General features: G+C 45.2%; 1 protein-coding gene across 1 annotated transcript in view; it reads right to left on the minus strand.

Annotated features, from left to right (window-relative positions):
- DLGAP3 (DLG associated protein 3) overlaps nucleotides 1-14,469 on the minus strand; it is a 1,133,297-nt gene that overhangs the window by 113,386 nt on the left and 1,005,442 nt on the right. The window contains exon 9 of the mRNA XM_078683771.1: nucleotides 3,704-3,938. Within this exon, the coding sequence (XP_078539897.1) occupies nucleotides 3,704-3,938 (235 nt within the window). The remainder of the gene's footprint in view (nucleotides 1-3,703; nucleotides 3,939-14,469) is intronic.

Here is a 14,469-nt window from a genome sequence, read left to right on the forward strand (position 1 = left end):
CTTTTTCAATATTATTTACAAGCCATAGTTACTGCTAATTTATCTTATGCAACTAACATTCATTGACAAAGCCAAGAGGCCTGACATGTCGTCGGTATAATGTTACTTGTTGTATCATATCTAATGCAATGACAGAAATAGCAAAATACAAGTCGGGCTGCCCACTATGCTAAGCACAGACTTTTAGCTTACGTGTTTTAACCCACGCCCTTCATTACATTGGCCACACCCCCTTGAGAGACCCCCCCCCAGCTTTTTCATCCCACTTAAAGCCCTAAATGTAAGGATGACAGACAGACGCAAAAGAACATATTCACAGGCAAAAAGAAGGAAATATGTGTGCTAAAATGAAGGTTAGATTAAATAAAGCTCTCAGATCCTAAAAGCGTGGATACATAATAGAAGACAGAGAAAAGTGAAATGCAGTAATGTGAAAGGAGGATATAACGACATAGCGAAAGGCGATGGGCCCGAGTGATGGGAGGAGACAGCGAGAACAGCGAAAATAAAGAAGACAAGGAACTTGGAAGAAGTAAAGGTAAAGGGAAGAGAACCGAGCGAAAGAAATGATGAGAGAAAGCGCACAAGAAGAAGAAATCAAGAGAAAGAAAGAGCCAGAACGAGAGCGCTTGAGAGAAAGCAGAAGTGTGTGCGAGGAAGAGCATTAAAGAAGAGAGAGATATAGAGCGCAGGATAGAGAAAGCGGAAGCCAGAGAAAGAGAGGAGGGTAAGAGAAGAGAGAGAGGTGAAAAAGAGAAGAGAGAGAGCGAGAGAGAAGAGAGAGGTGAGAAAGAGAAGAGAGAGAGCAAGAGAGAGCGAGAAGAGAGAGGCGAGAAAGACAATGAGCAAAGAGAGAAAAAGAAAACGCAGTGTGGTGTGTTTCTGGGAAAAGAGAAAGGAGGAGAGAACAGAGGAGAGAGCGCGCGCGAGAGAAAGACAGCAAGAATCTGGCGAAATAAAAGAGAAGCGAGAGAGACAGAGAACACTGGAGAGTGAGAGCACGCGCGGTGAGCTGAGGTAAATGAATCAATAGGCGCCTGTTCACGGAAAGCAAATCAAAGTGATGGAGACAGATAACTGGGCAGGTGCTCGGTGTAAACCTAGCGCGCGATGACACATGTATGAGTAAATGATGAAGAAAGCATGAGATGAAAAGCCCCATGTCTTGTGAGCAGCTGTAACGGGGCCTGACAGCAGCGGCTCTCGGGGGCGCAGACTGCAGGCTGCGTGTACCCCAAGGGAGCGGCGAGGCGCACGCAAACTGATGGTATACCAGTAAACGATAGAGACAGACGCAGATTAAACCGCCTACAGTATGTGGCTGTTTGGCTAGGGACAGGGGCCTAGCTTCATCAATAATAATAGGGGGGTGTGGGCAGGGTTGGATTGGGATTGAAAATCGGCCCGGGCACGCAAAAAAAATCGGCCCACATTTGCATAATCACTCCTCAAATCACTGCTTTGGCGTAATCTTATAAAAAATGCATGCGTTAGTTTACAATGGTGAAACAAGTGAGGCCACTTCTACTCAGGCCCCCTGCCCCCTGCCCCAGCCAGACAAAGGGAGTGACACCTCTGCCTGTTGCAAAACTGAGGTAATGACGCCCATCTGCCTATAGAAAGGCCACTCAGACACCCACTGGGCCGGTGGCTGATCGAATAATAGAGACAGCGCCCAAATGGCCCCCCAGACTGCTCAAAAAAGCAGCCCACAGCAGAACTCAGACGCCGGCCCCTCGGGCATTGCCCGAATGCCCGCGTTACCAATTCGACGCTGGGTGTGGGTCTATGATTTTCCAACAAGCGATACAGGGTACCCGACACGGTTGGGCGAAGTTAGGGAAATAAGTTTGGAACTTGGAAATGTAAGGAATATTTTGGTAGCATTAATATATAGCTAGAACCATCCACTGGCAACAACAACGTTGAACACCCCTAAAGTGATAACCTGCGACAAAGCCTAGTTGGAAAGTAAATAAATGCTAGACAATACAATAAGCTAGGCACATGATAGTGGTGTTTTGTGTTTTTGTCCTATGTTTTTTTAGCGCAAAATGAGTCCTTGTGTAAAGAATTGACAAGGGGACGTATTTTGTGCTAAAATATAGCACAAAATGATGGATTTGCATTTTACATAATTTATTCAAAATGTCACGCAGTTATGTAAAAGCAAATTATGTGAATGTTGCACCTCCTAAATTTAACATGCACACAGGAACTCTACCAATGCCCATAAAAGCCACCCTGGAGAAGCCAATTCTTTAGCTATTTGTGACTGACTGTCTAATGCTTTTGCAATGCACTCAGTTTGAAATGCTGTTTGCTGCCTCAGCCATTGTGACTCAAAGATACTTGTGCACAATACATGCAGACACTGCACTCATGCATACCCACACTCACATGCACACATAACATATGTGTTTATAAACAAGCGTGTTTGCTACTTGGGGTGTCTTGGCATACTTTTACTGTTATATAGCTCAATGACATTCCTTTTAGCGACCTTAGGAGGAAGAAAGGAACCAGTAGACGTACCCAGATTCGAATCTATCCCCACGAAGTGAAATTCTCGTATTCACAGACACTCAAGTGAAAACACAGTTATGTGCACACTCGTTCACATGCACCCTCTCACATGCGCACACGCTCATGTGCACCCGCACTCATGTGGACATGCTTGTGCACTACACACATGCATATACATACACTAACACACTGAAGTGCACACGTATGCACACACCCTTAGGTGCACACACTAACACACACACCTTTTTTTGCCTACTTTAATGGTCATACGGTATCTGTGGGAGCAGAACAATAGCACACTCCCTGTGCCCAGCACCCGCAGGCAGGCTCAAACTGTTTGAAAGCAGCAGGGGCATCGGGGAGGCAGACACCAGAATTAATGCTGGCTCGATGGGCTGTAAGAATGACTAAGCAGAATATATCAGTGTTGAACTTCTTAAATGGGACGCTGCCAGGAGCCTGCCCTTCTGACTCCCATCTCCTTGTAGCAATAAGCAGGCCCAGCCACCTGAGGGTTGACCCCAGTGGGTCACCTTGACAAGGTCCGCCAGTGGACAGTATGTGTTTCCAATTGTTGTTAAAAGGCCTAAGACAGGGCCCTGCCAAAACATCCTACTCTGAGGCCAGGGAAATAAGCAACACATGAGCTGACCTGCTTAGCCAGTCAGTTGTGCACTGTGCATCTTACCTGACTGAAAGTAAGCATTGAGGGGGGGGGGTGTGTGCCACCCCACACACTCCCACTGAAGACACGCCTCTGGTTAGGGAGCAGCCGCGGCCGGCAGTGGGAGTACATGCTGGGCGGTGTCGTGGGGAGGGGGAGGGGCAGGGTGGGGGTTAGTAAAGTATGGCTTACGGAGCTTCCCAGGTAAGTAAACATTTAAATAAATAAAACAGATTTCGTTGAGTGCACTACTTCCCCAAATGTGATGCAGTGCGCGCAACAACATTTGTTTTATTTATTTAAATGTTTACTTACTTGTAAAACTCCGTAGTCCATACATTACTACCCCCCACCCTGCCCCTTCCCACGTCACCTCCCTGCAGGTACTCCCACTGCGGTCGTGTCTGCTAGGGAGTATGTACGCAGGCTGACAGCCGCTAGCCCTATAGGGTGCCCAAACAACCAATAGGCCGCATTTAACTTCTGACCCCAAGAGAGCGGTGCTGTACTCACAGGCGCCAGGCTTCAGGATACTGCTGGACATGGAGGGCCCCTGCGGGCCGGAGATCGAGAAGACGGAGATGCAGTCGTCGTCCTGTGAGCAGCCGGCTTGAATGGCACGGAGGTAGCTGTGGCTGCGCATTCGGAAGCAGCCCGGGAGGTCCAAGGCCTCCACGGCCTGCGACTCCACCTCGCCGAACACCGACTCGCACACCGTCTCGAACTGGTGGTTCAGCTCATCACTGATCTGGAACAAAAAAGGGACACAGCCATGGGAGTTTGGACTTCAGGATACAGGCAGAGGGGGGAATAGTGTACAGAGGGAAGAATATTACAGCTTGCATACATTAGGAACAGTGGAATTAGAAAGCATCTACTCTGGGAACCAATACATTGGAGGTCAATGTGTGAGGAGGAAAGGGGGTGGAGTCACAAGGGGCGGAGTTATTAAATCTGACAGTCGTTTTGTACTTAAAAAAAAATATATATGACAAAGAAATTGACAAGGAAGTAAATCTGCTCAATTGATAGAGGTGATCATTTTAAATACACAAGGGAACCCAAGGAAGCAGTAAGCTAGGGACCTTAGGGAATTACGTTTTTACACAGGGCAATGGTCCCTAGACAATTAAATTATTTGCTGGGTGTCGCGTAACTAGCAAATAATTTAATTGTCTAGGGACAATTGATAGAGGTGGGCAAGCCACTGAAAGCCTGAGCCAGGCTCAAGCCGGAAGCCTGGCTCAGCTTGAGGTCCTGTTGGAACCTTGAGCCCTTAGTGAGCCGAGCTGTCATGTGGCTTCTGCCTCTCTACCTCTACCCGGGATGTGGTGTTGCAACCAAATCTGCCGACACAGGGACTATGGAAACAGGTTCGAGTCTCGGTGCCAGCTCAACATTATCTGATTCTGGGCAAATCAGTTAAACCCCCCACACCTATAAACAATACATGTGACCTTGTGTAATACAACTGGTGCTCGTGTAAAGTACTCCAATATCTTTGGATCAAGTTCATGCTATATTTTAAATACTGCAAATGAAAGCACTAAAAGGCAAAAAAGTAGTCTTAGCATAAGGAAATCAGAAAACCTGGATAAATCTCAGCTTCCTGGCTTAAACTGTGTGATCTGAAGCAAATCTTTTACTCCATCAAAAGTCTTTTAGTCATTTTCGTTTATGAAAACACTTTCGAACATGTGAGTTCACAATACCAGTTGTACAAAATTATCACTTTTAAGAAGTACTATTCAGTGCAGTGATATAATGCTGCCTACCAATATCAAAGCTTCCAAAGTTAAAGAAATACACTTTTTTTTAACTTAGAAGAGACTATCATATTTTGCGTGGTTTGTTGTATGATTTACATAACACATATTTTCACGGCTCTGCTCGTGCACAGCTAAGATCTGAGCCAGAGCCGAGCCAAGGGTCTGGCTGTGCTCTCTCTGTTAATATGGTGGCTCACTCACCCTCTAGCAAGTAATTGATCACAAACAGGTTGTATTTTAAAATATCTCATGGGTTAAGGCACCTGCTGCAAGAGCTGTCTGTGCTTAGCAAATTCCAGTCCCTGTATATCAGTGAGATGTGCCAGTATTCTCCTATTGTACATATTGTACTTGTGCAGTTCAACTGGTGCTATAAGGGCTCCTAACCAACAGCAGGCCAAGTTTCCCCAAAGGTTACCCATAGCGGCTGTTGGACCGGTCACCCCTGCACGCACCCCGGCTGGTGTTGATAATTCGCCATGGCTTCCTACCCCAGGTGACCCTCTGATAAAAATTTTAAGTTGGAATGTGGCAGGACTTGCCCGTAACTTCGACATCCCTGAGTGGAATGTTTTTTTTGGACTCCTATAACATCTGTCTTTTGCAAGAAACCTGGTGCCTTGAACCCAGGCACAGAGTGGGATTTACATCCTACTTTGTCCCAGCATCTCAACCTCTAGGTTGCAAGGGTCGCCCGTCCGGCGGCCTTTTAATATGGGTCAGCATCGCACTTGGTCTAAGCGTAAGCCAAAAGTTCACCCATTCCCCAGACCTGCAGAGGATATCCATACGCTGCCAAGGGGGAAGGAAGCTAGAGGTTTTTAATCTCTATCTAAGGGGGGCTAGGGGTGGGGCATCATCGCTTCCTGCCACATGGCTAAATGGCGAATTAAGTGCCTGTAGCACTGACTCCTATGTCCTCCTTGCAGGTGATTTTAATTGTTGTTTTGAGCCACTCGCGAGGGAGGACATTCTTGACTCATGGGATGAGGATACAAGGAGAGGCATCCCTATTCTGACTCTTGATCCAATTCGCAAATGGTCCCAGAGTGCGATAGATATCAACGCACTCTGTATGGAACACGATCTGAGACCAGCCAATGGTCGATCTAAATCCGACCCTATGGGTGTCCACACCTATAACAGAATCGGATACACCTCCAGAATAGACTACACCATGTTGAACTACAACCTGTGGCCATTCCTGCAAGACATGGAAGTCATAGCATCCTGTGATAGTGACCACAACCCTCTATCCTTAACCCTCATCCCGCCTTGGCATGTCAGGAAGCCAGTTAAGTCTGTCCACCTGTGGAAAACATCTCATGAAGTTGTTCCCTCCAACTGTGGCAGGCGTTTGAAATGGGCCAAAGCAGCAATGGATGAGGAAAGGATGGCACAAGCAGGGTCCATAATGACAGCGGTGGGTTTACGTCTAGATGAACCGGGAACCAATACTGCAGCTGTTATAACGATATTTACAGAAACTACTGCTGCTGTTAGTGATTTGTTTTTTATTCCCCATACCAGTGTGAGGGTCACAGTGAAAGGCCCTTCTAAGTCAAGAGACAAGTGGTATTCTACTGAATGTCGGGCTGCTAAGGGGGCGCTCATTTCCGCAGTGAAGACCAAGGACACAGCCAACATTAGATCTGCGAGGCAATCTTACAAGAAAACTGTGGCAAAGGCCAAGGAGGCACATGATTATAAATTTTGGAGGGAACTATCGGAGGCGAGCTCTATGAAAGACTCCAAGGGGTTTTGGGACTTATTGAGAGCTAGGAACAAGCCCATCGATCTACAACTTACCTGTAACATTCCTGGTGACGTTTGGTTTGTTCACTTTTCCAAGCTTTACTCTATCCCATTGGGTGAACCCCAATTAAGCATGGGTCCCTTGGTCAGTCCCCCAGCCATAGCCATTACCACAACTAATGACTGCCCCTTTAGTGTTAAGGAAGTTGAATGGGCGATTAAGTGCATTGTAACCAATAAGGCTGCAGGTCCAGATGGAATTCCGGGTGACTTGTTGAAGTTATACCCACTACCGTGGAGTAGATTAATTGCTTCACTCCTGAATGCAGCTGTCCTGGGAGCCCCTCTCCCTGACTCCTGGCGGGGCGCAGAGGTCGTCCCTATTTTTAAGAAGGGCAGTCGGGACGACCCAGCAAATTATCGCCCAATTAGCCTGCTTGACTCAACCCAAAAAGTTGCGGGCAAAGTGGTATTGGGTAGGATCTTGCAGTGGGTGGAGGACAATCAGGTTCTGTCAGATTTCCAGGCGGGTTTTAGATCAGGGACAGGCACAATTGAGCAGACATTCCGCTTTTTAATGTTATATTGGAAAGTGGTGGTACTGGGAGGAGGCAGCTTGTATCTAGTCTTTATAGACTTGCGAACTGCTTTCGATCTGGTCCCGCGGGCCCAGTTGTGGAAAGTCCTGGATGGGTTGGGCATACCCCCTTATTTATTGGCCCTCCTTATTAAGTTCCATGAAAGCAATTTTGCCCAGATCAGATGGGGTCTCCAGGGGGAAAAAACATCTCGTATCCCTGTAGATAGGGGCGTTCGCCAGGGTTGTGTGCTGGCCCCCACTCTGTTCTCGCTTTATGTGAACGGAGTGGTGGAGCATCTTCTTCAGGAACCATCTGACGCACCTTCCCTGGCGGGTAGGAAGATACCAACGCTCCTATTTGCTGATGACACCCTTCTGATCTCTAAATCTCCATCGGGCATCCAAAAGTTGCTTTCTAGATTCAAGGGCTTCTGCGATAACAGGGGCCTTTCTATAAATATAAGCAAGACCAAATTCCTTGTCATTAACCCCCCTAGGAAATATGTCTTCCCCCCTGCTCTGGACCTTGTTCCACTCGAAAGAGTCAAAGAGTTTGACTACTTGGGTATAAGACTCTGCGACACTATGAGTTGGAAGGCACACCATCAAAAGGTGTTTCTGACCCATAAAAGGGTTGCAGGGGCTCTGCTCAAAGAACAACGTGCCTCATCTATTAAACCTATTGGGGCACTTTTGGACATCTATAGGGCAAGGGTGGTGAGTGCAGCTTTGTATGGCGCGGAACTGTGGGGTGTACAGAGAGTTGACTGTTTAACTTGCCTCGAAAACAACTTCCATAAAGATCTCATGAAGTTACCCCACAGTACCCCTACACTCCCCCTCCTGCTTGATGCAGGCACATACCCTATAGGTGAGCAAGCTAGGCTTCGTCCCCTTCTATTGTGGGCAAGGATATGGAATGTTCCAGAATTGTGTAGCTATGCCGACGCCCTACGAGAACTCCTATCTTCTCCGAGCTGGCATAAAGTAACTTGGCTCAAGGAGGTTAAGCGGCTCCTTTATGAATTGGGTCTAGGCGATCCTCCTAAGCAAACGTTAAAGAAGGTCTATTGGTTGTGGGCGGCTAATGTGAGAAGGTGCAACCCTAACCTTTGCAAATCTGCTGCTCAGTTTCTTTTAATTAAGGAGCTCCCACTTAGAGAACCTTACCTGGACCTGATCCACAACCCTGGAGATAGATCATTGTATTTTAAATTCAGGGTGGGAGTCCTCCCTGTGGGGCTGTTTACTTCCACCTGGAAACCACCATTGCAAACCATACCATACTGCCCCTTTTGTGTCTCAAAGGCAGAGTCTATTGCCCATTTGCTGTTCGAGTGCTATGCGTATGCGGCCCCCAGGTCGAGATGGCTCAAGCCACTATGTAAGAGCTTGGGTACCAGATCACACTTGGTAGCCCTACGCATTCTATGTTCTGATGCCAGACCCTTTTTTGCCTGTTGTATGGCAAAATTCTTGGGTTGGGTTTGGCGAATAAGGTCTGCTAAGATGCTATTAATTCAGTAGAGTCCCTTTTACTTGCATGAGTTTTATGATCTGGCTAATAACCTATCCTTGCAAAGCTATGCCTATCTGTAGCTTCTTAATTTTTTGTATTGCTAATTTGCTTCTGAAGCTTCTTTTTTAATACCAAATGTTAAATGTTTTTATCAAATTGTTATACTGTAATGCAATGCTTTTATGATATGTTTTTATATCGAAATAAAGCAATACAACAACAACTTGTGCTGAGAAGTGCAGGCACTTAGTACCTGCCCATTTAAAGCACTGATTTGCAGACTTTATGAGTTATTGTCTCTCTGTGTGTGATATAAAGTTCTCTGAGACTCTACACTGGGTTGATTAGCGCTATAGAAGAGTCAACCAATACATTAGTAAGTGCTATTCAAATCGTTATTTTTGTAATTACTAGTTCACACAGATACAGCTAGAATTCTTAGAGTGCAAGAACATTTCTTACAAATAGAGGAGGGGCTTGGGGGGTTGAACAAAGAAAACAACCTGCTGTTTAGGTGTTAGCCTCTACTTGCCCCCAGCCAGGGTTATAAAGAAGAGAATGGCTGATGGACCTTTAATTTAGGTCAGGGCTTTTTAGCCCAGCTGGAATAGGAAATAAGAAAGCCCTTCGAGCTCCTGCAGGTTGCTGCTCCAAACAGAAATCAGTCAACCTACAGACACTGCTTAATTGTGTCTCAGTGTTGCAAAATAATACCGGGACAAATTCAGCATATTGTACTGAGTCGGCTGGATGCCAGATCGGCTCAGAAATAGCTGCCGAAACCGAGATCCTGCAGGAACCCCTCCCCCCCAATTACTGGATTGATTTGGATGTTTTCTTAATTTACCTCCACTGAGGTTAGGGGGGCATAAGATGGATTTGTCTCAAAGTCTATATGTAGAACATCAGAAGGATGGGAAAGCACTTCCACCCACAACTATCGACTCCAAACACCATGGTCAACTAACAGGCCAATGCTACTAATCTCTACCCTACTATCCCAACCTGGCCTCCCAAAGATCCACTCTTCCTGCAGACCTACAGAGTAGCCCATCTCACATCATGATAATGTAACACCCCAATGCCATCATGCAGCCACCAGGCCATTCTTCCACTACACTCCTTTGCCCTCCCACACAGCAGCTCCTCAATCCCTCCCTCCTACAGAGTTACTCCTTCCTTCCTCCGGCAAGGCAATTCTTGTCCCCCTCACAGTTCACAGGTACTTACACCTCGTTGCCTCCCACTATACCATCCTCTCGCACTCACATACCAGTGCTTTTAATGGGCTAGTGCTGTCAGTCACTGAGTATATGTATTTTTTTATGTTAAGAGGAAGATTATCTGCACCACAAAGGGGTTCTCCTTTTTTTGCAACGTCCAAAATACTCCACCTTATGACCAAGGAACCCCTGAAAGTCCCAAATGTTCACAATCTTATGAAGTTACCAAAGTGACCAACACAGACGCCGCTCCTCGTGTAACCGAGTACGGTGCACAAGTACTCCGTTACGCGAGGAGCGACGTCACAGAAAAAGGAGAACCCCTTTGTGGTTGGAAGTAGTACCACAAATAAAGGATTCCTAATAAGAAGACAATAGCCTTCATAAAATCGCGGGACAAATTTCCATGTATGTGACGAAACACGTGTCGGCTGTCTGAACACCTAGAAATTAAAGGAAAAGTACTGAACGCATATACTTGCATTTAATCTGTGCTTACTTTATGCATGTCCACATTATTGCTATATACGTACGTATGCTGAGGATTTTTGTTGTATATGTGTTAGTTGGCTTATGCCACTAGGTTTGGGCAGGTCGGTGGTTCTCCTCACCTTGAAGCACCGTAAAAAAAAACAGCTCAATACTAATAATTGTGTTATTTCTCCTGAGTGGAACCTCCTTTCCCCATATCTAATACTGCTGTACAGTACGTGCCTACCTGCACTCCATGCTTCCAATTCAAGCACTGTACCGGACCCCTGCTCCTCTCTTTGCAATAGACCTCTCACCTGCCCTTGTTCTTGACTGCTCTGTCTGCTATCACACTAGATGCATCTGGCCTTATTTCGGGTATGGGCGGCTTTCGCCAGGGTTGGCTCACACACCACATGCAAAAGCTCACACTACAGCACTAAACTACTACCAGTCTGAGAATTTAGCATGCAGCAAAATCAGCTGTGTCAAGATTTCTTAAAAGTCAGTCAAATGTAAAATATCACTCCTCATGGAATTGCAAACAATCTTTACATTGGTTTCATCATAGAGGGAAACAGAATGATCCTTTTAGAAGGAAGATGGTGGGTTACCAAATGTGATGTTTCCTCATAATAGTAACATTTCTTGCCGCTGCAGTTTGATCAACAATTTTTTTATTTTCATGGTGCTATATCATACCATATTGTATGCTGCCCTGTTTTGGCATCTTATATCATCTTATGTTTAGCTAGGGACATCCACAATTTGTCTTTCGGGTACAAAATCGTGGACAATTGTCACGGACATAAACTGATTTTGCAATTTTTCCCGATTTAGATTAATTCACCTGGCCTGACTCTGACCTTTGCTGCCCAAAGTTATCTATCCGTGTTTACTATGTGACGTTATGTCTTATGCATTACATGCGGTGCTTTCCATGTGCATATGGGATTGACCATGTTCCATTCTTCATGTTTGCCCACATAAGCTGCTGCTGGGATTGGGCTGCAATGAATGCAATATAAAATAGGGGCTGTTATCGCCTTCCTTGAGAGCTCAGAAGGTGGAATGGGTAGGTGGTGGTATAAGCAGCAGTACTGAGGAGCAGAAATATCTCTGACTCCACCACAGAGATATTAGGAAGAGGTAAGAGTTGCAAAGTTACCTATGCTACACTGGGCATGCCCGTGCCAGCCAGTGAAAGCTGCAATGCCATCTCTGGGAGACTTTAGGTTTGTTCTTGGTATATAGAAACTCTCCTAGTTTCGCAGATGGAGTAACTCTGCTACCAACATTAAAATGAATTAACCGTGTCATGGTTGTAAGAGTGGAAAGTGGACTTTACCTCTCAATGCTATACATTTTAAAATCTTTATGTTTTGCACATGCAATTTTCTATGATTGAAAGAGGGGGTTCAGTTTAAAAGAAACCCTCTTGGGGTAATTTTAGGTCTAGATTTTGACAGCACGGCTGTAAAGTAGACCTATTCTTAATAATATATAAAGAGATTGTTTTAGGCGCACCCATTTCAATCACTGGCTTTATTCTACAAGCTTCTTTCAGCTATTGGCCTAAGACTTTCGCAATCATGTCTTGGCTCAGCCCAGTGAAGTAATCAACTCTCACTTAATGCTTGTGGCTGTTTTGGTGTATTGTTGCACCTTCAGTTGAGTGATTGCATTAAACTACATGAAGGCAAGTTTACAACTATAGCACTTGCAGTCCACACCTGCAGGCTCTGGCCTGCGTTTCATGCTATAATGTGTTAATGTCACAAATGTTAGCGCATTAAACCCAACCTATTCGCTCTGACAAGGCTTAATTCCGGTTTTTAACTCTCAGGCCCATCACAATAGTTTTGAAGGGAGTGATGTGGTCTCTTCTGTGATTCTGATTTCACCTCAAAACTGGAGTAAATTCCCCACATATACAAATTCTGCGGTCCTGCACAAATCGCTGTACTACCTGTGCCGTGTATCCTTTACCTTTTAAAAACTGAGAGCCAAAGCAAGCAACCCCAGTACAGGTAATATGTATAATATCCAAAACCTCTTTTGAAGGTAGGGGTTGGATCCTTATTAAACCTATTTGCAGAATGTTCATCCACACCACTTTTTGGGTTCTAAACATTGGATCAAATATGGGGAGGGGTTCGACAGGTAACAATTAGTTGACTGCATTTACCAGAAAGGCACACACCTTATTTAACCATAGATTTCAGGCATTCACAGTTTACATCGGTTTTGGGAAGTGTTTGCTAGGGTCTAATCTGAACCCAACACTCTACCACTTGCTCACAATTTCTGAAGCCTGAAGCAGACCCTTTTTTATGATTTCTACCGAAACCTGTTTTAAACAGCAATTACTACAGAACTATGTTTTCCGCCTACACTGCAATAACAAAGTAGTAGATTCACACTGGAATTTTAGTGTTTCTCTTCAAAAGTTGGTGTGTCTGGGCAGAGCTTAGGGCATTGATAATATAACGGAGAAACAAAGCAGGCAGGCAAAGTCCTGGAAATAGGGAGTAAAACCCCCTGTACTCACTCTATGAAGTGTGAACATTGACAAAAAGCATATATTGAGATCCCATCTTTTGGTTTCTGCTGATATTGAGGAGAGATTCCCTAACATATGATTGTCACTCAGTTGTATTGGAAAAAGCAGTCTTGTTTCTTATAGTCTTTTCTGTGTCATTTAGTCTACCTTGGGAGTTTCATTGTGTCTGATAGTGCTTTGGGTCAATGGCTGCAGCAAGGGATCATCTTCTGAAATGTATTCATGGCACATATGTCAGCCTACATCATATGATGAATAAAGGACCCATGCTTGGTTGACAGTGTACGCGCTTCGCTTGACTCTGCGTGTTGTCATCAGACGCCAGCTGTAATCATACATTGCTGAAGGACAGAATAAGCAGAAGTTGAAGCATCTGATATAACACATTATTTGAGAAATCTTAGTTAACTCCAAATTGTGAAACTGATGAACCAGCTCACCATGGCTTGAATTTAATGCATTCGATAGAGCTGCTGCCACTTTGCATCCTGGTATATCATATGCTTTCTCTCGTTTGGCAGCCTTGTGGCTCATCTACTGGCAATGCCACGGGTAGGCAGCTTTGAATCTTGCTCACTGGCAGTTCCACAGGCTGGTGTTCGGTTCTTTAATAAAGCTGTGGGCTGGCATGTCTGTGCATCATTCATGGCTAACGCCCCAAGCTGGCATCCTGGTGCCTCACTCACAGAAACGGTCCGACTGGCATTCTTGCTCACGGGCTCGTAGCCATGTGTAATTTTCTCAGACAGGCTGGCAGCACTGAGCATTATATCCAAATAACACCTAACACTGGCACTCTTGTATGTCATTCACAAATAATACCATAAGCTGGCAGGCCTGTGTATCGTTCATCAGTCATCAGTAATGCTACAAAAAGGATTATCCATATCTGATTCACTTCTGAAGCCAAGGGCCAGAAGGCCTCTGTCTCATTCACTGGCACTGCCTTTGAACATTCTGTGCTTGCTCGTCTTATTTAGGGGTTCTGCTAACTCCATAAACCTCGAGACCTATGAACATTTCCAACATGGTGGGCATAGCTGGATGTGATCCTTCAACAACAATCCTTTGAGGGCTCTGGGTCTCTTTCGACCTATCTGGCCATAAAGGCATCCATTTTCTTCTAGACTTGTAGAAATAGTCGCACATTCTCCTCATGTATATCTATGTAGCTGCAAGTTATTTAGATTGACATGTGCTCAGAGAGCCTATTGGTGCTTACAATCTGTCTTAACCTGTTAAAGAATTGTAGCCTCTTTTCAGTATGTTTACTGCTTGTTGGAGGTGATCAGATATAATTGCTGTTGAGAGAGTTGTGTTGATGAATTTGGTATTGAGATGGCAATTAACTTATTAGTATGGCCAGTTATTTTAAGAGGCATCTTGCCACAGGCCACCA

This window comes from Lissotriton helveticus, chromosome 3_1 (genome assembly GCF_964261635.1).
Source record: "Lissotriton helveticus chromosome 3_1, aLisHel1.1, whole genome shotgun sequence".
NCBI lineage: Eukaryota > Metazoa > Chordata > Amphibia > Caudata > Salamandridae > Lissotriton > Lissotriton helveticus.